At 39.6% G+C, this 25,252-nt stretch overlaps 1 protein-coding gene across 5 annotated transcripts; it reads left to right on the top strand.

The window, feature by feature from the left end:
- Positions 1–3,600: 3,600 nt before the first annotated feature.
- On the top strand, positions 3,601–24,854 carry PUS7 (pseudouridine synthase 7). Of its 5 annotated transcripts, none has more exons than XM_082751509.1 (18): positions 3,601–3,684; positions 4,433–4,601; positions 5,479–5,557; positions 6,234–6,627; positions 8,496–8,598; positions 8,708–8,809; positions 9,663–9,807; positions 14,291–14,402; positions 15,689–15,766; positions 17,438–17,566; positions 17,804–17,929; positions 18,205–18,266; positions 18,420–18,580; positions 19,444–19,570; positions 20,051–20,152; positions 22,643–22,772; positions 23,815–23,906; positions 24,366–24,854. In XM_082751509.1, exons 4-18 carry the CDS (start codon positions 6,263–6,265, stop codon positions 24,500–24,502), a joined length of 1,971 nt encoding a protein of 656 aa, XP_082607635.1. In that variant the 5' UTR covers positions 3,601–3,684; positions 4,433–4,601; positions 5,479–5,557; positions 6,234–6,262; the 3' UTR covers positions 24,503–24,854. The 5 variants fall into 5 exon arrangements, with proteins under 5 accessions (XP_082607635.1, XP_082607636.1, XP_082607638.1 ...); XM_082751510.1 differs by lacking the exon at positions 3,601–3,684 and adding an exon at positions 3,804–3,983 and having other exon boundaries at positions 4,436–4,601; XM_082751512.1 differs by lacking the exon at positions 3,601–3,684 and adding an exon at positions 3,804–3,983 and having other exon boundaries at positions 8,496–8,580.
- Positions 24,855–25,252: the final 398 nt, after the last annotated feature.

The following is a 25,252-nucleotide window of genomic DNA, read 5'->3' as shown; positions in this document are numbered from 1 at the left end:
TTTAAGCCTCAGTAGTGGAAAAACTCTGAAAAACAGTTTTGCCTTTATTTTGTAAATCTGTTTGATTGTTTTTGGACTGTTTTCAACATACTTCAAAGATACTTTCAACATACTTCTAACTGAAATTGCTTACCTTGAGCATTAAGTTCTCTATCACCCCCCCCAAAACAGTTTTTCTCATAATACTGTAGATTTTGCATGCTAATGAATTATCACCTCCACTTTTTTCTTCATGCACAGCTTCAAAATAAGCATTAGCAATGCAAACAACCTACATATGAAAAATACATTAGGCTTTTAGAATTTCTTTCGTTTTAATTCTCTGTGGTGCTATTAGTGACATAGGTAAAAATCAGACCAGTTAAGTGTAAAGAGTATAAAATTACAACTTATCAGCCTGAGTGTCTGTGCCCTTGGGAAACTTAAAACTGAAGAGTGAGCGCAGTTATTGATGCTCTCTTTTATTAGTTTTTTTTTTTTCCAATGGATAGGGAACGGCTCAACTTTGTACCTTTGGGTTTTCAAGGAGCATGCCTGTAGGAGATTGACTCAATATGCTTTTTGCTTGTGTTCTCCTCGTAGCCAGAGTTATGCTCCCACCTGACAATACGTGCTATCCTGATATCCCCTCCTGGGGAGCCTGAGCATAGGAAGCCATTATAAACTTGAACTTATTACAGGCCATAACTATTGTTGGTCATTATGTTTTTCAATGAAACAAACTTCCTTTAGGTTGCATTATTTAAGTTTCTATGGAAACATAACAATATTCACATTTTAATTGAGATTAAAATATTATTTTCATAATACCACCTGACTGGTATATTAAAACCATTCATAACAGAATAGTTGTTAAACCAACCAGGGGAAAAAATCAAGCTGAAGCTGCAGTCATATCATTATTTTCTTACAGTTTTGTATGTAAAAAGGGCATTTGACTAAGGGAAAGAGAAAGTGGTGATGACTACGTAGATGCCCTTTGCCAGCCTGCACATAGAAACCACGCTGGGGGCAGATCACAGCAGAACATGACTGGGTATACAATTTTTAAGGTCTGATGCTCTCTGCTTGTCAGGATGGCTCCATTTTATTTCAGAAACATAACTAGATATTCCCTCCTTCCTGCCCCTGAGCTGTAGGAAGGCCAGTCTCAAGGATTTTGTCTGTAGATTATCAAACACAGACAAATAGTTCTTTGATATGTTGGAGATTACTACTGTTCTTGAGAAAGGAGTAATGAACTTTGCTGAATGTATTAGAAAACTTGAGAAATGCATAGTGATGATATTATTAGCTATTTACCTTTTGGTGGCACCTGCAGGTCCTTCAAAATGCTGGTTCTTCACTGTATGAAGCACTTCACGTCACTCCAAATTCTATTCAATCCAAGCTAATGGTAATGGATGGTACATGAACACAGTCAACAGGGAGAACTAACAGTAGGGTAATTACCATACCAAGCAGAGGTTGTAACGTACAAGCTACTTAATTACTGACAAGGATTTTGTAGACTAAAAGATTAAGAGAGGTGCTTAATGTAGGAATCTGGAGGAGGAAAAATAAAAGTTTTAGGGAACTTCTCTTGCACAAGATGAAAGAAGCAAGAAGCTACATGAGAAAAAAGTTGGACTGATACATGGGAGAAGTCTTGCTGAAGGATCACCCCTGCAGATATTTTCAGCCAGATAACATCATGTCTCTGCCTGGGGAGGAGCAAGGGGCAACCTTTCAACACCTATGTACAGAAGCTACAGTAATTGGTGAGATGACAGCAATGTTCAAACAACACATGGCTCTTTTTTACATTTCCCCTACTGTGAAGGCAGCCTGGGAATTGAACAATAGTCACAGCTCTGGATTCCTCAGCAATGCTGTACTCTGCCGTGTCTATCACTGTGTCCAGTCCACCACTGACCTGTCTGCAGGAGCACACAAGCCCCATCTCCCTCTACTGGTTTCTAGTAGGATATTTAAATTCCAAGTGAGAAGGGTGGTCAGGAAATACACTGAGGGCCAGAAATAAAGACACAGCTTTGATCCTCTAGGACAAATCAACTTGGCAAAAGAAAGCTCTGTGGATCCATCTCCCTCCCAAGGATAGCCACAGATCTTTGCTCCTTCCTTTCTAAGTGCAACATGTGTTTCTTTAATATGGTCTTTTGTAAGCTAGTCACACAGCAATGCGTATACGTGCATTTTTTTTTTTTTAATTTTTAAAATTCAAAAAATTAAAAAATTTGGATTTTTAAAATGCAAACCAAAGTACTCCACTTTGTTGCCTCCCCTCTTGGAGCAGAGTAAGAAAGTAAGTACCAGGGATGCTCATATACATGCAGCGCTGTAAGTCTCATCACATGTGCATGTGATGAACAGAGTATGACTAGAGAGTAAGTATAAGAAACTAGAAATTGGCATTAATAGCCTTACAAAGAGGAAATATGAGGTTGGCTAGGATTATGATATACCACAAAAGGTCTTGAAAGTAGAGACAAATTCTATGTATTCAAGTTAATGATGAAGATGTTCTTTGCACTGCTGCTTACAGTAGAAAGGAGGGTGGACACCGACATTCTGACCGAGTCAGAGAATACCTGTAGTACAGATCCACTCAGTTCTTATTTGGTTTTAAAATGGTGCCATGATTTGAAATGGCGCTCAGACACGTCTGTGCCTGGGGACTGATGTTCAATTAGCACAATCTGCTGCACAGCAGGAGAGTTCAGGAAGGCCACTGACTGCCTCACAGGCGTGACTCCCTGCCACTGACTCTAGCTGACTGAGGGAAATTATGCTTTTCTGTGCTGTTGTTGTTCTTTTGAGGAGTTTATAGTGCATTATTGCCTGCTTCAAAGTATTTTTACTTGCAAAGGAAAACTTCAGCAGGCCAGCAGTGAAGGAAGGGTGTGCAGAGCAGCTGGCCATGGGCACCACAGCCTTCGCTGGGCTGCCCCAGACGGGAACTCTTTTAATTATCCTGCTAATGATGCCTCCCTGTGACAGCAGCTCCTTCCTTTTGCTCTGGAGGCAGCCCTGGATGCCCTGCCTGGAGCACAAGTCCTGTGAGAAGTGGCTGAGGGCACTGGGGGTGTTTGGTCTGGAGTAGAGGATTCTCAGGGCAGACCTTATTGCTCTCTGCAGGCACCTGAAAGGAAGGTGTGAGGAGCTGGGGGTCGGCCTCTTCTCACAGGGAACTGGTGACAGAACCAGAGGGAATGGCCTCGAGTTGTGCCAGGGGAGGTTCAGGCTGGCAATGAGGAGCCATTTCTGCTCGGAAAGAGCAGTCAGGCACTGGGACGGGTTGCCCAGGGAGGTGGTGGAGTCACCGTCCCTGGGGGTGTTCAAGGAGAGGTTGGACGTGGTGCTTGGGGACACGGGTTAGTGGTGGCACTGGTGGCAGGGGGTGGTTGGGCCAGGTGATCTCGGGGGCCTTCTCCAGCCCCAGCAATCCTCTGACTCCTCGGCTCTCCCCACGGCCCGGCCCTGAGGCAGCCGCCGCCGCCCGCCCGCAGAGGCGCAGCCGGGAGCTGCAGCCGGGGCCCGCCCCCGTACAGGCGGCGTGGAGCCGAGCTGGGCCCTCCTCCTCCTCCTCCTCCCCCTGCTCTTCATCCTCCTCCTCTTCCTCCCCTTTCTCCTTCTCCTCCTCTTCCTCCTCCTCCTGGCCCGTCCTCCCGAGCCGCCGTGCGGGTAAGCGGCACCCCCATTCCCCAGCTCCCGGAGCCCTCCCCGTGCCCGCAGCCCTTCCCTTCTCGTCCCGCCCGCCCCAGCCCTGGGCAGGAGGCGGCTGGAAGGACCGGGACCGGGACCGGGACCGTAACGGGGCCCCGGGCCCTCCCTGCCCGCCTCTTCCGGGGCCTGGCGCCGCCGCCGCCCCGCTCCCGGAGCCGCTCCCCGGGCTCCAAACCCCGCGGGGGCGCCGCTGGGGTAGGGCCGGGCTCGGCTCCAGGCCGCCTGCCGAGCTCGGCTCATCACCACCATCAGTATCGGTATCGGTATCGCGACCTGCTGCCATCGCGTTTTGCTCCCTGACAGGTCCCGTGCCCTGCCTGCTGGAGCAGCAAAGCCCCAGTGCCCGCTTGGTGCGGCAGGAAAGTCGGTGGCTCTGCCAGGACCAGCTCCCTGCTGGGATTGCTGCAGAGCCTGGAGGAGCAGCTGCTGGCAGGGCAGAGGGCTGAGGCAGCTCAGCAGCTGTCAGGGAAATAAAATGCCTTTTTTTCTGAAACCCCATGCGCTGCGTGCCCCCACACTGCAGCCCCTGCCAGCGGCTGCCCTGCTGCTGGTCGCAATTTTGGCACCAGGCATGACCGGGTCGTGCCTGCTAACTTCAGAGCCTCCTCAGCCAACACTGAGTTCTTTTAGCCATTTGTATCATTTAGTAACTCAGCATTGCATATTTCCTTTAGAAACATGAGATTTGTCTTGCTATCCCCTTCAGCAGCTGTTCCAGAAGATTTCAGCGTGCTCAATGTGGATTCATTTGCCATGCAAGGAGACTCAGAAGGTATCTAGAAGCCTTTTCCTCAACAGTGCTTTATTGCCAGCACCCCATGAATTTGGGAAGATATGAGAAGAATCCAGAAATGCTGGTGAATTGCTTCTCTTGGGTATGATTTTTATAATAAGGATTTTATGTATATATTTTATGTATGTATATTTTTATATATTTTTGAGGACAACATGAAAGTGATGCTTTCTGCTAGAAGTACACTGCTTTGTGGATTGTTTTGCTTTCTGATGCTTGTGCTTTGTTACCCCTTTTCAGGTATCACGTGCATTTTTATAAGGCTCTACATACTTCCTTTTTATTCCTTTTTTTTTTTTTTTAGCTTTTGTTGTCACTCCTTCATTTGAGCAAAACGTTTCAGATGTTCCTAAAAGTGGCTTTCCTGCCTGTTTACCCTAAACTTTTGTGACCTTACAACTGAAAGTTGTAATTTAAATAGGTAGTGGCTAACAGCTAAACTGATAACAATTAGTTAACAACTCAGAGTGTGATGATTAGTCATGAGTCCTCCTTTAAAAACATACCCTTTAAATTTAAATAGAACATTAGAGGAATACAGAGTGATGGACGTGGCTCCCTAGTGGGAGACCACGGTCCCCTGAGAGGTGTCCTTGGTCTGGCATGGAGCACACATCTCCAACAGCGTTCCCTTCCACGTTCCTCCCCACAGGTCTTTCTTAGTATGTCCTCACAAACCTCATTCTGTGCCTCCCGTTGTGCTGCCACCAGCAGTTCCTGTCTTTTTTAAGCATGCCTGAGCAGAGGCACCGTGTGCACCTTTTTTGAGTAGAGTTTTGGCATATGGTGGGTTTTCTCTGTCATGGAGCCAGCTGGAAGTGACCATGATGAGCACAGGGCTGTTAAGGGCATCCTTGCAACGTTACGGTTATTTTTGTTTGGTTTGGGGTTTGTCATTTTTTTGTTTGGTTGTTTTTTCCCAAACTTTCTCAAATAGATATTTTTCCTTTGTTTTTCAGATCTCTAGGTTCTGGTTCTGCTGACAGAAGGGTGGCAGCTAAAGTTGCCAGTGAAGAGTCAGATCTCTGCTCCACCAGTGTGAGTAGTCATATTCTCAGCAATCATTTCACTTGCTTGTTGTTTCATTTGTCCCATTCATTCAAAAAATTTATTACCCCTTCCTTATTATCCTTTGGCCTGAATTCCTGCCATCTTGAGTTCTGTGTGGGATTGTGTGTGTTAGAAGAGATGCACACAGAAAAGGAGAAGGTGAGGTTTCAGGTTTAGGTGGAATCAAGCCATGTTCTCTCAATCCTTGCAAGATCAAATCTTGGTAGAATAAGGAATAACTGAGAACAGTAGTGTCTGACAGAAGACTTGGGAACAGAAAGTTTGTTAGGCACTAAATTACTGTTGGCAGCAGAGTCTGTATGGACAGGGCTCGTTGCAGCTGTGTAAGAGTTTGCAAGAGTGACAGTGGTGGCAAATGCATTGTGTGGCGTCGAATCCTGCTCCTCTATAGCTTTATATCCTTGCTGCCTCAGGTGGGTATTAAGTCCCTTTGATATCTCCCTTCTCTCTTCTCAAGTACATATTGTTTCTAGCTGTAAAAAAGAAAACAAAACCCCACAACTGTATTTGATGTTTAATGTAAATGCAGAAAGTGTTATGGTTTACCCAAACTGTTGCAGAGTGCGGTCTTTGGAGTGAAGAGACTGTGTATTGATATTGCTCTTGAGCAGCCAGGAAATAAGCCATTCTTCTTGCTCCTCAGGGCTTTCTATCCTACACTGTGCCTTAAACATGGAAACTGTAGAAATGAATAGCGTATCCTTGAAACGTCCTCATTCTGAGGATGATGTGGCTAATGCAGACGATATTAAAAGACAGAAGATCTCAGAGAAGTCTCAGACAGGGAACAACTCTGGGCAGAGCGTTGAGACTGTAAAAGAACAACCTGACAAATCTCTGCTTGAGGACACGAAAAATGAAATAATCCCCAATGAGGAAGGTGAGGAGCAAGAAGATGAAGAACTAGAGGACAGTGATGAAGATGGAGATCCAGAGAGCTTTGCAGACATGATGAAGCATGGACTGACAGAAAGCGATGTTGGCATAACTAAATTTGTTAGCTCTCATAAAGGGTTTTCTGGAATCTTAAAAGAGAGGTAACTCTTTGTCTTGTTATATATGTTAATTCCTTGTGTTAGCAGCTGTTGTTTTCCATTTTCCTTTTCTGACTCACAGGATGCAGTTGGATTATGTGCGGCCATTTGGGAGGTTCATCGCTTTCTGTTGCTAATGCTGAGATTGAAAGAAAGGTTTAATTTGGCGTTTTTCTTGGTTGTTTCTCTATTTTATTTGTTTTTTGTTCCTGTCAAATGGAACTCTGGAGAGGGAAGCTCTGTGTGGATAGAAATTGATGACTACACTAAGCTTTGCCATTTGTCTTTATCTGTGGCAGCAGCATGCAGCATAAAACCTTGTGCAATACAGCTGCCTTCTGTACAGCTCTTCAGTGCTGGTTCAGGAGGCGCTGATAACAGTATTGAAGCCATCCTTCTCCAGCTCTTCCGTGCTTTTCCCTGAATTTTTAGTGCTGTAGGAGTTAAGCATGTACATGTATACTGGCAGGTAGTCAACTAGACTTTAAGTTACACTCTGATCAGCCATAGTGTCATTTACAAAACATAAAAGGGAATTTTATAACTCAGGGTATGAAATCTTGCATTATAAACTTAGTAAGATGTTTGGCTTGTAGTAGCTTTTATTTTTTTAATGAATCTTTTAGGATTTTTTAATTAAATAACATACTTGAATAAAACTCTGAGAGTGCAAATACAAAAACTCCAAAGCAAAAAATCATTGTTGCCCTACCTTAGCAAATCAGTTTTGTTTTACACGCCGAAAAGTCCTTGTTTTTAAATACTAGCTTCGTATATAGAACGTTTTATATAATAAAACGGTATGTACATGTTTTGTGTTTAATCTTCACGTGCAGCAGTAAACAGCTAGCATAATCCTTCACTGGTGAACACAGTCTGTGCAGAACCTCCTGCTGGGAAATTTGCCAGTCTTCAAACTGAGGTGGCCAGATGTAGCTGTGTGCTAGAAATGTTTGTAGACTCACAGTTTGACTTTGATCCCAGTTTATAACACCTATAATTAATTTAATCCTAACATTTTTATGGTAACCGTCACTAGCATGTCTAGACAGCTACAGTTAGTAAGAGAGGACATAAAACACTCTTCCTTAGGAAGGAATTCCACCAGTAAGATGTATGGCTGCACAAAAGTATGGCAAATGTAGGACTGGGGGGGGACACTATAGAAACATTCCAATGCTGAAATTTTTTATTGATCTTTCAACATTCGTACATTCATAAGCTGAGGACTTTTTTTTCCCCCTCTTTACAAGCAGTTGCTACTTAAAAATAATTTATCAATTGCAACAGAGACTGTTTCTACTCTCTTAATGTTAGTATGTTTTTATTACTGAGTGTAGCAACTCGATCCAAAATGTCACAGTGAAATTTTATGTTGCTGTCACAGAGGGTGCAGAACAGTTTTTGATGGAAGATGTTCTCTGTAACTGAGCATATGTAACAGAGCTGAGCTTGTCTTGCTTTCCTTAGAGAATGACTAACAGGCACTTTATCCTGCAGGTTGTTTGAAGTGACAGTGTATTTGTGTTCAACTTGTGGTAATGTTGTAGAGTCTTAATTGTCACTACTGACAATTAAGGACATAAATTACTGATCTCCCCAAAATAGTGGGAAAATGACTGAATAACTACAGCAGGTGCTTGCTTATCTGCAAAGAAGTCTACTTGATTTACATACGCTAGACTTTCTGCAATGTTTTCTTGGTATCTTTCTGAGGGGTGGGAATAGGTACAGCTTTCCCATGGCTGAAGTTTCTTTTGCACTCCCTTGAATGAATTCTGTGAGTGAATAGTTTCTTAGGAGAGGACTTTGTGATGTGGGATATTTTTATTTGTTAACTTACAGCTTTAATGCATGCTTCTTCCCATCAGATACTCGGACTTTGTTGTTCATGAAATAGGCAAAGATGGACGTGTGAGCCATTTAGATGACTTTTCTGTCCCAGTGGATGATGAGGTAAATTCTGAGGTAAAGGTAATGGCTAAACTCGTTAAGCAAGAACATTAAGAGACTGAAAACTGTTTTACATGGATTACTGGATGTTTGTTTTTTCTCCCCCCCAACCCCCTTAAATGCATTTCAGGACCCATCAGAAGAAACATTTACAGTTTTGTCAGATGAAGACAAGCAGCGTTTAGAGGAGCTCCAGCTTCTTAAGAATAAAGAAACTAGTGTTGCCATCGAGGTAAAATTAATAAATGGGATAACATTTGTGGGGGAGGGGATAAGAGTGAGTGACTGGAAGGTGTGTGCTTTCTAATGCATGCGTGGCATAAGAGCAGTTTGAACATGATGTAGCAGCAGGTAATACTTGAACTGTTGCTAATTTAGGTGCAATTCTGTAAATTCTGTTTAGATACACTCAAATTCATGTGCATGAGTAGTTAAGATTTCAGTGGGACTGTGCACGTGAACTCAATGCATGTCTTAATTTCTGTGGTGTTAAAATTTTCTTGCAATATTTTGGTTCTCTGTATAGAAGTGTTTTATAGGGTATCTATGTGAGGAAGGTTAAATAAAATCCATCCTGATAAAAAGACTATTTCCAAGGATAAATATGGTCTTCTGTCACAAAAAAGTTAAAAGGATTCAAAACAAAAACTTCATATTTTTTAAAGGTCAAATATTTGATATATTTGAAGAACAACTCTTGAACTACATTTCAGTTAGAGAAATGAGTAAGATTAGGTCTGGCAATTTTAAATAAGCAATCCTGTGAGTCTTAACTAGTGATTTTTTTTTTCCTTTAATACATGTAGAAAAACTTGGTTTTGCCAGAGTTCATTAGAAGAGGGAATTTTATTAAGCACAAAAGAGGGGAATTAGTCTTGAAAAATTGTGGTTTTGAATACTGAGACTTTGTATCAGTTACTAACTGTTTTTCAAGCTAATGAATAGGCCAGACTTTTAAAGTGTATCTATTCAGTTTAGTGTGATTGAGTAGGTTTTCTTTAAGCACACAAAAATTCAACTCTCAGAGAGTCCTTCTTCTTTTGTGTTATTTTATTTGGTTTGTGTATGCATGTGTTTTACCACAGGTAATTGAAGACAGTAAAGAGAAAAGAACAGTCATCCATCAAGCTGTTAAGTCCTTGTTTCCTGGACTGGAGACTAAAACAGAAGATCGAGATGGAAAAAAATACATCATTGCCTATCATGCTGCTGGGAAGAAAGCACTGGCAAGTGAGTTTCAGTATTGCAGCAACTGGGTGAAGTATATGCTAAAACTAACCTGAAGAAAAACAAACAAACAAAAAAACACATTAGAAAGCACTTCACATGGAGTGTACATCCTAAAATGTAGCCTGGCCTTTTTCTTTTTGTTTGTGCTGATGTCATGCATCTAAAATAACTAGGAATACAAGTGGTATCTCACATTTAATTTTTTACTCGATTTTCTTTCCAAATCCTTAAATATATTTATGGTAGAAGTGAGAGGACCTTTCGGTATTACGAGGGGAACAGGCAAAACAGGGGCTTTATTATATGTATTGTTTGAACGTAGTTTACGTGGACTTGCCTGGATCTGCAAGCATGCATTGTGTTTGTAGTTGAAACGCACTCTGCGTGTCTTGACTGTCTCGAAAAATCATGATAAAATTGTCCATGACTCAAATTGAGATAGGGCCTATTTGTTTGCTTGTAGTGTTATATAAACATAATATATTTACGGTGGTCTTTAAGATAGTTTCAGTCATTAGTTCTGAAAGCAGAAGTAGCTGTGTTTTATTTGCAAAAGATTGTCCATGCTGATTATGTTGTGGTTACTATTTTGGAATAATTACAGTACTGAAAGATTTTCAAAATGCAGTATCATATACACTCTTACCAAATCTTGTTTTGGTTACAGGGGATAAATTCACGTGTTCCACATCTTCTAATGTGTTTTAACTTTTTAATTTACATGCATTTTAGTTTTACTTTGATTGTCCTGCAAGTTGAGAGGATTGTCTAAATGAATGTTTTGCACACTTAACTAAAGGTTCTAAAGTTTGGTTTGAACTGATTTATTCCAATTTCATTTCAACCTACTGCAAGTGGTATAGTATGTAAGGCTAGCCCTTTTCATTTTAAAGATAAAGGAGATGGAGAAAGGAAAATAGAAGGAAATAAGATAATTTAAAATTTGGAAGAAGACCATCTCCACATTCAATGTAGTTATTACTTCTAAAGCTTTTTTTTAGGCAAGTATGGGAGTGTTGTGTTTTATTGGTACAAGTTATAACGTGTTATATATCTTGTTTAATCGTTTAGAAACTCTATGTTTGCATGCTTTATGCATGGAGTATGTATACTTACCAGCACAAAATTCTCCTCAACCAGTTTTGTTCTCTGTTGGTTTGTAACAGTTTTACCTCCACCTTTCCCTTCTGCTTGCACATATTCTTTAACCATTGTTACAGTCAAGTGGTTGTTATTAAGCTGACTGGTCTGATTTAACAAATACTGTATAAAATTGAAGTGTTTGGAATACACCAAAGAGAATTTAGTGATGTATCTCTAGGATTAGAAGGTCTTCTGGAGCAGCATTTTGTGATGCAGAGGAGCATCATCTAAAGCTGAACTCTTAAGTTACAGTGCTACAAACATCTGGGCGAGGTGGTGGAGATGTGTACAGTTTCAGTGGGTGTGTGTAAGTGCTAATGAATGCAGGGTTTGAGTGCAAGTTCCTATTAGTCAGGATTATATGGCCTTCATGCTTATACAGCCACTAACACATCTCAGTCCTGAGCAGGTTCTGCAGGCAAGAAATATTTCAGAAGTGTATAATACTCAATAATTAGCTGAGATACCTGATTACTTTTGTTTATAATATAAAGGTTGCCAAAAATAGTTTCCTAAAATCTTAAAATCAAAAGCTGCTGTCTGTTTCTACTAAGTTCACACCCAAAATACTTAAAATACCGCCTTACTAAATTGTCAGTTAATTGCTGTTTCATCATTGTCCACAAATGAAGTTTGTTGCATCTCCGATTGAAGCTTTCCATATGTTCACTGTTTGCCTCTGCACGATTCCATTGCATAACTGTCTAAATTGCTGTCATCCACCACCTAACTGTTGGATGCTCTCTAAAGCATAAACGATCCCATAACCATAAACCTGCATGTTCACCTCTAAAAACCCTTTGACAGTCTAAAAATTAAATGCTACTCTTTTGTGCTCTTTACGCTATGCATTGGGACAGAGGTCAGAACTGCAACAGGTAAGAGATGTTGACATTTCATGCTAACAAAATGAAATGCCAACCATTACGACCTCCTAAATTGTGATGAGACTGGCCAAAGTAGTAACAATTAATTTAAAACAGAACAAACACAACAAAACAAAAACCCCAACCTATACACAAATAATGATTACAGTTCCCAGAAACAGTGAAGAATTAGGCTTGTGCTGTCTCTTTTTCACTAGTGCAGTATAGGCAGTAGTCATTTGGTGCAGAGAGGGTCTGCCAGTAATAAGTGAAGTGAATTATTGGGGTTGACCATACTTATCTATCTACATACTATATGGTAAATTTCCCTTTGATTTCACTAAGCTAAAACTTTACCCTTCAGCCTTATATTTCAAAACCCATTCTCCAGATGTATACAACTTTAAAAGTATGTATCATACGTCCCAGTCTTAACAGAGAGCTTCTAGCCCTCAAGTTGCAGCAAAAGGTTTGGAAAAAAAATCTTGGAAATACAATTTTACTGTGAAATACATAATGAGACTCTGAAAAAATAGTAATAAGGAATGCAGGCTGCCCCTTCAGTCCATCTACCCAAATGAATACTTTGAAGTGTTGAGCCAGGGGTGGATAAATAGTGGGATTACAGCTGCAGCCTTCCAGGACTCAGTGCTGGGGATAGGGATGTGGCTGTGATGCCTGGAGGTGAGAAGCCTGTGGGTATATTGTGCAGAGTCCTTTTAGTCTTGCCTTGATTAGGGCTCTCTTTTAGGAGGGTGTCAAAATAACTGTGTGCAAGATGAATTAGTTAAATTTGAAGAACTGTTTCAGCTGGAGAAGACCTTCCTTGTGAATCACTTGCTGCTTTCCCCTCTTCTCTCCCCTCTTTCAAATTAATGAGTTCTTCATGAAGGTATCTTGTTCTTCAAACTGAATGCAGTATTTCATTGAGTGTGCTTAAGAAAAATGGTGGCTCAGAACAGAGACCAGTAGCAGCATGAGGTCTCTAAAAGATTTTTGATCATGCTACTCAGTGTAGATCCTAGGAAACTTTATACTGGTTTTGTGGGAGGACTTTGCTTAGGAAGCAATGGTACAAGACAATCATTGAAATTATTTTTAGTGATTAAAAACTACATATATAGTATGTCAAACTGTAACATGAGAAATTGTTTTGACAGGAGTGTTTGTGTGAATGGCACTTTCTCAAAAAAAAAAAAAAAAAGGCAAGAAGAGCTGTCCTTTAGCAAAATGTTTAATGAAGCTTAAACAAATTCACTGTCTGCATGGGATATCTGAGGTTTATTAAACAAATGTGAAAAAAACCAGCAGTGTTTTCCAAGACCTTCTTTTTGGTGTTGATGTTTATATACTGGAATAGGACTGGCTTTTTTAGATAGCTTTTATTTTTTGTAAAGAAAAGCTCTTTTGGTTCAAAACAATGAATGTCTGCTTGGTGGCTACCAAGAGATAAGGTGCTTCTTATTTAAAAAAAAATCCTTAGTTTTGTTCTTGTAAAATAAATAATTAATGAACAAAGCACCTCCAAATAGGCTGCTAAAGCCTGTAGAATGAACCTTCATTCCCAGTAATGTCTTCAGCAGTGGATGAAGGTCAGAGGAAAGCTTTATCCCTGTAAGCTCCTGTGTGTAGCAGAAGCTCCACAAATATATTGACGGTTTTGCTTCCCTCTCCAGCAATCTCCAAATAATTGTACAGAACTGTAAATCAGCTGATAGTCTGCGAGAGCTGAAGTTCTCTCCCTCTGGTGTTCTCTAGACATGGCACAGTATCTGCCTTGAATTACTTGTTAACGTTGTAAGTGTGCCAGATTTTTCTCTCCCATATGACTTAAAAAATATCCATAGAATATCCTGAGTAGGAAGGGACCCACAAGGACTTTTGAATCCAATTCCTTATTCACCTTAATATTTTAATAATAAACTTTTTAAAGCTTTTATAGAGATACAATTCACGTTTTCTCATTACATACAGAAAAAAATCCTACAAAAATAAATAATATATTAGTACTATAAATATTACTGTAGTCATCATACAAACAGTGCTCCAATGGTCCAAATCTATTAATTAGAGAAGGCACCAGGTGAAAAGTGGAGTGGCTTTTACTGTACTGGCTAAAAGTAAGTATAATTATAACGTTTTTGAGGAGTTTAATCAGGTAATATGGCAATTAAGTGACTAGGGGATAATTTTATGTAGTTTCATGACAAAGGAGCTGTCACCATTTCATTCAAGCTTTTTTAGGTGCCAGGATTGATCAAACAGAAATTTACAGCCAGTGGAAGGAGAGAAGGTACTTTGCAATGTGCTTTGCAGCTTTTGCTGTCAGTATGTATTTATTTGTTTTTAAAGCAGATGGAGGTTATCAGAAATTGACTTTTACATATTTGTTTTAAATGGAACTGCAATGGCAACCATGTTCATTGTAATAAAAAAGTGACACTTCTAAAATGTTAACCTTTTTATTTTTAAAGATCCAAGAAAACACTCTTGGCCAAAATCTAGGGGAAGCTACTGCCATTTTGTACTGTACAAGGAGAACAAGGATACTATGGATGCCATTAACGTCCTGTCAAAATTTTTAAGGTAAGGCTGCTGTGAACCTGTCGAGCACGCTGTCTTCCCACTGCATGCTTCATGTCACTGAAAATGTTAAGCCTCAGGGTTAGGTAAGAGAAATGCAGTTATTTACTATTGCCTAATCTTTAGACATTAAAAAAAAAAAAAAAAAAAAAAAACAGCTTTGAAACTACGTTTCAGAAGGAAAGTACAAAGTGATCTCAAGTGATTTTAAAAGGCTACACAATTCAAATTGGCCCATAGGACAAGGGCTAGGCAGCTCTTAGCCTCAATGTAAATAACATGAATTAAAAGCCAGTTTTATTCAGGTGTGTGAGTAAGTGTGTGTTTTATGCAGGTATGTTATGAGTCTGTGTCAGGTACTGTTATGATGATATGCTAATTAGTTGCTAAGTACTAATTGATAAACTGTCATTCCATTTATTAATTTCTCCAGTACAAACAGCCTTAAGTCCTTTTACCCTACAAAGTGCAACAACACCCAGATTTGTGAAAGGCATAATGTGAACACAATGAATTACGGACAAAGAATTATTTCCAAATAGGGTCAAGCCAGTGATCCGTTCCCTGCTTTTCCACTGCCCTTCACTGTTCCTATTCAAAAATAAGTATCTGCACTTCAGACTGTAACCAGTGCAATACAATACTAACATTTGCATTTGAGAAGAGAACATTAGGAATATAGTTTGGTGGAAATACATACCTAGTGGCAATCCTGCTACCACCTGGTGCCCATAGCTGGAATAACGGGATGTATTTCCTGGGTAACACAGGTTGTGGTACACAAAGTGGAAAGGAAATTTCCTTTTTGAGGGAAGAAACGGAACAAATTTTAAGTTAACTTCACGTATTTTCATATAATATGTATGCATGGTATTCAAATGGAAATGCTATTTGAAATTTTAAGGAAGAAATGGACCTGCTCTAATTTTATTTTTTATTATAATGGCTACGTATTTGTGAACTGAGTGGATATATAGAGAAAAGAATTTCAAAGCTCATATTTCGAAAGCACAGTTGTGGACCTTTTTTACATAAAATTAAAACAGGAAAGTTTAACTTTTATTTACTTACAGATGAGCTTAGGAAATGTCACACATATTTAGGAGTGTCGAATTGCAGTCTGCTTCTGGAGAAGAGTTTAAGTCTGCCTATATAAATGTATGTTCTATTTTAAATAGATGTATTTTCCACATAAAAGATAAATTAATAATTTGGGTAATTATACTGAAAATTGTGTTCAATCTGTGGCTACTTTAACAGTTTTTATATCTTTTACTGTTGCTTTTAAGAGTGAAGCCAAACATATTTTCCTACATGGGAACTAAAGATAAAAGGGCTATAACAGTTCAAGAAATTGCTGTTCTTAGGTAAGTGAAAATACCCTGGAGTGTTTGCACTCCTACCACGATGGCTTGGCTACCTCCCTAAAAAACTAAGACTCGTTATGCACGTAACATGAACAGCAAATTCATGTCCTGATCTTGTTACGTGCTTGAGCATGTGTTAATGAATAAACTATAATCTTTTTTTTATTCCATGGAGACTGCTAATATTTTCAGGCAGTGGTGCTCTGAGTCATAGGCTAGGTATGTGTAAATGCAGCTAATGTTTGGCTGAAGCAGTGGGCCAAATTATCTGTGTGCTCTTGCACTGCAGGGCCCTCGTGCAACAGCAGATAAGCAGAATGACACGGTGAAAATCCCGTTGCATTTCCTTCCTGACTTTTGTTTCCCCCTTCCTCCAGCTGGAATCCCATTTCCTTTCTCACTGAACTCTGAACAGCTCCAGAGAAGGCTTAACCACTGCCTTTGCTCATCTGTGAGTAGCCAGGAGGGGAAGAAAAGACAAGGAATTTTTCTTGCCTTAACCTACTCCCATAATACAACTTATGTTGGCATACTTCAAGATAATTACATGGTTCCTAGGCACTTGAAATTAGTGCTACTTTAGTAACAGAAGATGATGGATGCCTCACAGTCGTGTATTACAATATCTGTTTAGCTGGCTGGAATATTCTGCCTGTACTGATATTTACAGCTCTTTCAAAACCACAGTCCTCAAGTGGAGGAATTCTGAGGTTTGAGAGCCAGTAATTTATCAAGTTCTTGTTAAAAGGAGGGCATTCACTACTTAATTGTTCACAATTTTCCTTCCTGTGGTTTGCATGTGCATACATCTGTGCATATTAAAGGAATTCATTTGTGAACTATGTGAGAAACCCAGATTATCGTTACTGAAAACAAGTTCACCCATCGATGGCAATTCACTGAACTTGTGGTGTAACCATCTCGGGGGCTGTTCTGTTTACTTTTAACACAGTCACATCTAACATTGCGTCCAAGAGCTTCGGTGTGTTGTAAGCATTGCCAGCTTCCCAGGGAGGAACCTACTCATTCTGGCGCACGTTCAGTAGCATCACAGCACCAAACTCTGCTGTAGATCACTGGGGACAGATGTCATGGGGACAGAGAGGTTACCCATTACCAGCCCCCTCTGAGCTGAGTGTGCTGCCCATACTGTTTGATAAACTTGTCTCTCCTGGTATCAATTGTAGCAGAAGCGTCAAGGAGCAGCTCTGCGATGCAAAGAACAGGACATACTTCTGAAAGACCTCGCAACCAAAACGACAGAAATCAGTGACGGTTTCATACTCCTTCACTTCCACTGAGCTCACACAGTGGCTAGTTCCATAGCACAGTCTTAGAGTTAACCTGAGTGCATTCATGGTGTCTTTACTCAAATAAAGCAGAGTTAGGCTTGTGGTGTGGGGTACCACTGTACTTCAATATTAAAAGCTTTTTTTTTTTTTTTTTGAATGCATGTGCTAACATAGGTGTGAAAAGACAGTCTTAACACTGTCGAAGTACATGTTTTCTCTTGAATAAGTAGGCCTTAAGAATGTTCTCTTCTTTACAGAATCTCTTCTTCAACTAGATAGTCATTGCTTTTTTGTTTCAAAATGATGGCATTTCTATATTTATTTAACTTACCTGTTTTTCTAAGCATAAGGTGGTCACTGTTGGTCTGTTTCTCTTTAGAATCACTGCACAAAGACTTGCTCATCTGAATAAATGCCTGATGAACTTTAAATTAGGAAATTTCAGTTACAAGAACCACCCACTGAAATTAGGAGAGCTGCAAGGGAACCATTTCACTGTTGTTCTCAGGTAATATTGTTAGTGTGTATTTAGACAGTTCTGTTAGATTCCCCACCCCCTCCCTACAGGGAAGGGATGTCAGTGTATCTTATGTTACAAGAAAGAAGAAAAAAACAATTGGCAAAAGGCTATTCAATTTATTAAGTACTGCATAACACTAATGTTGAGCTGTAATATTTTGGGGATTATGAAATCATGTAAGCCCTTAATAATCTGTCTATGACAATCTTATTTTTTTAATGCTAGAAATATAACAGGGACTGATGACCAGATAGAGCAAGCAATGAACTCTCTCAGGGAAATTGGATTCATTAATTACTATGGAATGCAAAGATTCGGAACTACAGCTGTTCCTACATACCAAATTGGCAGGTACGTGTTGTTTTCATCACTTCTTATTTTTTTTAATCACCATATAACTTCTAGTGTATTTCTGGGAAGGTTTTTCTGCCCTATTGCATGTACCAGTTTTAATTTTAGATTCAAGGAAGGCCTTGTTTCTGAACTAGCTTCAGCAGGTACCTTGCATAATGCCACTACTTCTAATATTGCATAAACGCAAACAATACTTCTTATTTCAAATAAGTTTGCTCAATCTTAAAATATATTTGTCAAGTTCTTAATCAACTTTCCCGTTTGAATCTTAGAGCTATTCTACAGAACAATTGGAATGAAGTAATGGATTTGATATTAAAACCACGACCAGGAGGTAAGGTTCCAACCTCAACTATTCTGTGATTCTGTTAACCTGTGTAATTTGTCATGAGTGAAGTGTTAATTACTCAACTGTTTTAACAAAAGGTGAAATGAATGTTTTTTTGGCGTGTAGGTAAAACATTTTTATTCTGCATTCTTGTTCTAGCTGAAAAGGGATACTTAGTAAAATGCAGAGAAGAATGGGCAAAGACTAAAGATCCAGCAGCAGCCCTCAAGAAACTACCTGTAAAAAGGTGCGTGGAAGGACAGCTTCTACGCGGACTCTTAAAGTATGGAATGAAGAACATAATCTCTGCATTTGGCATAGTGAGTGTAAAAGTGCTGTGGGCTATTTACTTGAATAAACATTATTTTCATGGTATCATGATGAATTAGAAATACTCTCATCAGGCATCTCTCGCTCTAAGTGTAAAATCTTTATCCTACGTTTCTGCTTGAAGTACTGCTGATGGTAACGTATGACATCTGCAATCAATGTATAATGAGCTCTCCAATTTATACAACGGTCTCTTTAAATTGGAAGCAATACAGCTACACTTAGTAACCGTGTGTAATACAGAACTGAGGATTTTGTAGAAATTCAGTATGATCTTTCTTCTTGTTGCTTAAAAAGTATAAATCAAACTGATAATATGTTAATGAAGCAGCTTTGTATGGGAGGTGGATTCACTATCACTTTCAAGTTCTGTAATTAAGTTGAAATCTTTGGAAAAGATAGCTTATAACCAGCAATTATTGGGCCCAGCACAGGAGCTGGGGATAATTTCTTGTTTATGGAGAACACAATTAGAATAATGCTATGTCTCAATATCTGCAAAGTTTACTTAAGATTTCAGACTGTTGAATACGACGAATTCAGTGTGTTTTTTTTTAACAGCCCCATGTGTTTAAGCTGTTGAACAAAAAAAAAAAAACAAACAAAAAGTTTATCTCATTTTTAATTTAACCACAGTGCTTTTCACAGTGGATTTCAAATGTATAAAAGCATTATTTCTTCACATACCTTTTTCCCAAATCACAAATAAAAACCACAAGTCTGTATATAAAGTTGTTTTATTAGTCCTTTTGCTGGAGAAGGTAACATTTCAAATATGTGCATTTTTGGCTTATGAGTAACAGAAAAACCTAAAAATACGTATTTCTGATTTTTCATTTTGTTTAACCTCCAGATACCAAGAAACAATCGTTTAATGTATATTCATAGCTACCAGAGTTATGTCTGGAATAACATGGTGAGCAAGAGAATAGAAGAATATGGGCTTAAAGCTGTACCGGGAGATCTCACACTTAAAGGAGGTAATATCAAACAACAACAACAAAAGGCTGGTGATGCTTTGTAGTACAAATTCATAGGAAAACAAGGTGCAAATATCCATTATCACATAAACAGATCTGCTTTCTCTGCAGTCTGAGACTGCACTCAGTCAAAACTCTCTTCACTTGGATTTGCATTTAGCTGTGGTGAGATTGTCCATGATATTTCTCCTTCACGTATGCCTGATATGTGGTATGGGGACTGCTTATCTAGCAGTCCTTACTTCATTCAGCTTTAAAAGTCTTTGGAAACCAGGCTGTGAGTCTACTGGTAACTGACAGCCTTGAAGACCATTATTTCTTTTCTTGGAAATGTCGTCTATTAGAGTGGAGATAAAACCGAGTAGTTAGCCCCCTCTAAGTAGGGTTGTTTCAACCAAATGGCTCATTTTAAATTTGGCTAATGTTAACTGTCACAGGCACCCATACTGGTAACTCTTTACTTTTCTGTCCTGATTGTAGCCACAGCTGTTCACATTGAAGAAGAAGATGTTCATAACTACACCATCCATGATGTTGTGATGCCATTGCCTGGATTTGATGTTATTTATCCAAAGCATAAAAGTAAGTCTGACTGTTGACTTACATAATGACTCTGAAACTGCAGATCTGCTTTAAGATTGCTCTTAAAAGGAAGGTGAGATCTGTGCAACCTTCCTGACCATTTAAAAAGTAGCTATTTCAGAGCTGTGCACCAGTAGTAGGTACGCTACTGTCAACCTCTCCCACTATGATAATAATGTTCATTATAATTTCTATAACATAAATCCGTTTCATATTTCTTTTTAGCAAATAGTTTTTCCAGAAAACTTCTAATGAGGCAAAATGATTTATCTTGGCACAAGGGAAAAATTGGTGAAAAGTTCATTTAAAAAGTATGCACACTTGATTTTTTTAAATTACAAAACAAGTTAAACTTACAGAATACATAACCCAAAAGCTTGATGTTAGGAAAAAAACAAAACAAAACAAAAAACAGATCTGGCTTAATTAAATGTTAATAAGTATTAATGCTAAAAAAAATAATGCATCTCTCATCTGTTGTATATAAGGTATATTGGATTTAAATTGTTTTTAATGGAATAGTTTTGGCAATCTATAATTATCTGCATGAAACCCTATGTTATTATTAAGGGACAGAGTTGTAGAAATCATTTCAGTTGGAAGGAGACTCGGGAGGTCATCTGGTCCAATCTTTTGGTCAAACCAAGGCCAACTTTGTCCTGTCAGCTGTGAAACTTCCAAGGACAAATAGTCTCTAATGTCTTCTCTGAGTCTTCTCTAAGCTAAAGAAGCCCATTTGTCTCGGACTCTCCTCACAAGGTGTATGCTACAACCCTTTGCCATTGGGCTGGCCCTCTATTAGACTCATTTGAGTCTATCAGTGTCCCCTTCGGACTGGGGTGCCTGCACCTGGACACCCTATTCTGAGTGCAATCTAATGAGTGCCCAGCAAGGGGCAGTCATTATTACTGATGTAGCTTTTGTTGCTGCCAGCTTGCTCTGTTAAGTCTCCTTTCCCCCAGGATTCCCAAGTAACTGCCAGCAGTGTTACTCTGTAGCCTTTACCATTACAATCATTCAGGTACGGGATTGTTCTTAACAAATTTCATGAGGTTGCTCTTGGCCCGTTCTTCCAGCCTCTGCCTAGGTCCCTCTGAATGGTAGTCCTGCCCTTGAGTGTATCGACTGTTCCCCCAGTTTAATTTTGTCCACAAACTTGATGGAGGAGGAGCTGCAAAGTTATTTAACATATCATGTCCCAGTTCCTTGAGGAACTGTACTGGTAACAAACTCCTAGGCGGAGCACAAACCAGCAGTGACTGTCCTTTGGGACCAGTTCTTTACCCATCTAGCAGTCCACCTACTGTGATGTTCTAACCTTGGATACAAGGATGCTGTGAGAACGTGTTGAAAGCCTTGCTAAAGGCAAGACGAGCAACATTCACGGCTCTCCACTCATCCTCTGATGTAATAATTTCATTAGAGAAGGCTCTCACTGAGCTTTGGCTTTCCTAATGCCACCCCCGTGTGCCTAGGCAGTGCTTGTATATCCCGTCTTTGAAGTCTGTCCTAGCCTTCACCTACTGTATATCTCTTTCTTAGATACAAACTTAGTCACAAATTCCCTACTTAACCCAGCCAGTCTTCCAATATTTGGTTAAACTGTTCTTGTGCTTTGCTGTCCCTAAAAGACTGGTCGATCTTGATTTTCTTTGGCTGCCAGAACTGAGTCTCAGAGCTGGATCCCATTCATAGCCCATCTCTGAAACATTTGGAAAGCAAAGGTCTGTTTACAATGTATGGCGCTGAACCACATTGAACTAAAAGATTGGAAAGAAAAGCTGAAAGTTTTTTGTATTCAGTGTATTTTTAATGGAATTTTCCCATGGGAAGCCTAATTTGTTCCTGTTCAAACTTCCCCATTGCATGGAAGTGACGCTGACAATTGCACTGCAGACTACTGGCATCGGACAGCATTTTAGCTGCAGGGTATTCTTATGTGTCCGTTGTCCATGTCTTTGCTTAGTGTAGAACGCTTCACACCCTTACTTAGGGATGCAAGACTGTAATAAAATTACTCATTCTTTTGGCAGTGTCAGAGCTACTTACAGGTACCCATCAGCTAAGTTCCTTGACTCATCTCAGTCTCTGCATTTTCAAAAATAGAACAAGGGGTAGTTTTGCCCCCCCCCGTCTTTAAAATCCATATACCTGAGGTTAGTCTTCTGAAGTTCGTTGACATTTCACTGACATCTTACACACGTCTTCCACTTATCGAAAGTATTTTTTAAGTTTTGTTTTCAGCTTGAATTTTGATTTGCCAAAAAAGATTCTTGGTTACTTGCCATTACTACTCAGGTTGTATAAGCAAACATTGTAGGTAGTAAGATTTGCAATATATAATTTGAAACTTTTGTCTAATGTTTAACCCGTATATAACCATACGTGCTGAAAACTGTTAAAATACAAAGGAAGAAATGCTCTATGAAAGCTATCTGTTTAATCAGAGAGTGTAGTGCAGCTGATTGAAATATTTTTTTTCTCTTGCAGTTGGTGAGGCCTACAAGGAAATGCTTGTAGCTGACAACCTTGATATCAACAACATGAGGCATAAGATCAGAGATTATTCGCTTTCTGGAGCATACAGAAAGATTATTATTCGACCTCAGAATGTCAATTGGTAAGTAGGAGAGTAAACAAACTTAGATGTGAATTGGCAGCATAGAGTCTATGTGGGATGACTAAGTTAGAAGCATCAGATTGACCCATGGCATGTACGTATAGACTGAAGCATGGGTAGGGAGAAATCTGTGTGCTTTCCTCATGTTGCTTATACAGCTGAAATTGAACCACAGCCTTATTTCTACAGTGGTCCTCTGGTTTTCAGATGCATTAGTGTCAAAATGTCTATCTGGTTGTTGCTCTCCTTGCAAGGGCTTGCCTAAACACTTCACAGATAATTATTCATGTTGAAACCATGATAGATAATATTCAAAATAGTTATTTGTTGTGATCTTGCTCTGAGAAAGTTGGTCTCCAATTAACTGTGTGTCAATCAGAAAGACCTATATCACTTCAATATACTAAATTACTGTATTAGAGACACAACCTACTTGTCACACAGCAACCAGATAAATACCTTTTAAACAGGTAACCGTATAAATGTGCAGAAAGACTTCGTCACTGATAAACAGACAAAATATAGAGGGTTTAGGTGGGAGTCAAAAACCTCAAATATTTAATTTTATTTTAAATACTATTGATATTTAAAGCTTATATACTTCCTAGTTACTTTTTTCAGCCTAGTCACTACATATGGAATGATTTCTGTGATATGAATACATAAATATGTATTTAAGCCTTTTCAAAGAAGTTTAGAGGGTTTTCTTCAAAGTGAATGCTTTTTATTTTCTTTCCAAGTGTTCTTAAGAGTTTACACCATTCTTCCCCTAATTTCATGAACTATACTTCTTGTATAGCTGGAAATCCTGATATGCCATGGGAGGAAAGAGGTTACTTATGCAAAGTCATTTCTCACTAGTTCATTATTTTGTGATAACCTTCATCAAACAGAGGCAAGTTTTCTATACAAAGCTTTACCAGTTATTGCAAGATATATTTCATAACAATTTCATTAGAAAATCATTCCATCCCAGTTGTATGATTGTACCTGGCAAATCTGAATAATAGTAGTAATGATAAATCTTATGTATGTTACAAAGGGAAGTTGTTGCATATGATGATCCCAAAATCCCATTATTTACTACGGATTTGGATAAGTTGGAAGGAAAACCATTACCAGTTCTTCCTACAGGTAAGTTAGTGTTCTTGCTGATCTTTAAATTTTTAAAATAAATTTCGTCACAAAGTCTTTTGTCACTACTTTCTGGGAGGTGGGTGAAGGGGGGGAGAAAGGAAGAGGGGCTAGGAATTTAATCTTGAAGGAACAAAAGCCTAGTGTTGGTTGTTGTTTGTTTTTTAAAGCAACACAAACACCCACACAAACCAAGGAAAACCCCATTCTTAACAAACATCACCGTCATTACCAATAAGTACTTAAGACATCATTTCTGCTGTGAGAAAACCTTTATTTAAAGTTATTTTTTATGAAATTCTATGTTACACTGTGGCTTGCATATTTGAGTGTGGTGGTAATGGCTGTTCTATGGAGTTAGGGGTTGGTGGAAAACTTGGGTCTACTTCAGATGACATCCAGAATAAGCTTTACTTACGCTCTTAACTTTTTTTTGCTTTGTGTCTCCTCTCACAACAGATGGTAAGTTCAGGGCACTGAAGATGGAGTTCTCCCTTCCCCCATCCACCTACGCTACTATGGCAATTCGAGAAGTTCTGAAGATGGACACGAGCATAAAAAACCAGACACAACTGAACACCACCTGGTTACGCTGAATGGGCTGCTAAAATGTCTTAGCTTTTAACATGTATAAAGCGTTTTCCTATTTACATGTTCTGTACAAATCTTAAAGATTGCTAGTAAGAGATTTGTATTTTTTTAAGTTTTTATTAGTGCAAGCATTTAACTTCAGTAGTCATTTACAAGATGGTGGTTGTAATATAATTACAGGTTTTAGTGACTGGTGCTTTTAAACGAACGAATAAAGGCGTTGCTTGAGCTTTAACACGGCTGCATCTGTAAGAAGCGGGCTTATAATAATTTCAGACTTGGAAGAACGTTTAGCTTACTTTTTCTTTTCGGTGAGCAGTGAATGTTTCTGCGAATTCTGAAGATCTATTAAATTACAGATCAGGAAACTGAACGGAGATGTTAATATCTTCAAAGAAGCTTGTGCTGGTGCGGTCGAGGATTCTGTCAGCAAGGCTGTAACGGGGTAGAGCTGCTTTAACCTCCTTGGGAAAATATCTGTGCCTATTCTCCTGCTTTCCCATAACTGTACCGAGAACAGGTAGTGGGAATAAACGCCCTGAAGAGCCTCGTATCGGGACCACCTCGCTGTGTCCCCTGACAGGGGCTGAGCCATGAGGCACAGGCAGGGCCGTCAGGGGCGGCCCCTTCCCCTTCCCGCCCCTTCCCTCAGGCGGCAGCGGGCGGGTGGGGAGGGAGCGGCCGCGCGTGCGCAGTGTGCCCTGGGGCTGCGCAGCGAGGCGCTGACGCGGCAGGGGCGGGGCGGGGCGGGGCGC

The sequence above is a fragment of the Aythya marila genome, assembly GCF_965140915.1.
Source record: "Aythya marila genome assembly, chromosome: 1".
Classification (NCBI taxonomy): Eukaryota; Metazoa; Chordata; class Aves; order Anseriformes; family Anatidae; genus Aythya; species Aythya marila.
This window is presented reverse-complemented; position numbering and strand designations above follow the sequence as displayed.

Bases quoted from the DNA above. Each gene is read 5' to 3' on its own strand.
- PUS7 (XM_082751509.1), top strand. From the start codon at position 6,263: ATGGAAACTGTAGAAATGAATAGCGTATCCTTGAAACGTCCTCATTCT. The intron at 14,403-15,688 runs GTAAGGCTGCTG...GTTGCTTTTAAG, and splicing joins GTCCTGTCAAAATTTTTAAG to AGTGAAGCCAAACATATTTT. The intron at 15,767-17,437 runs GTAAGTGAAAAT...GTTTCTCTTTAG, and splicing joins CAAGAAATTGCTGTTCTTAG to AATCACTGCACAAAGACTTG.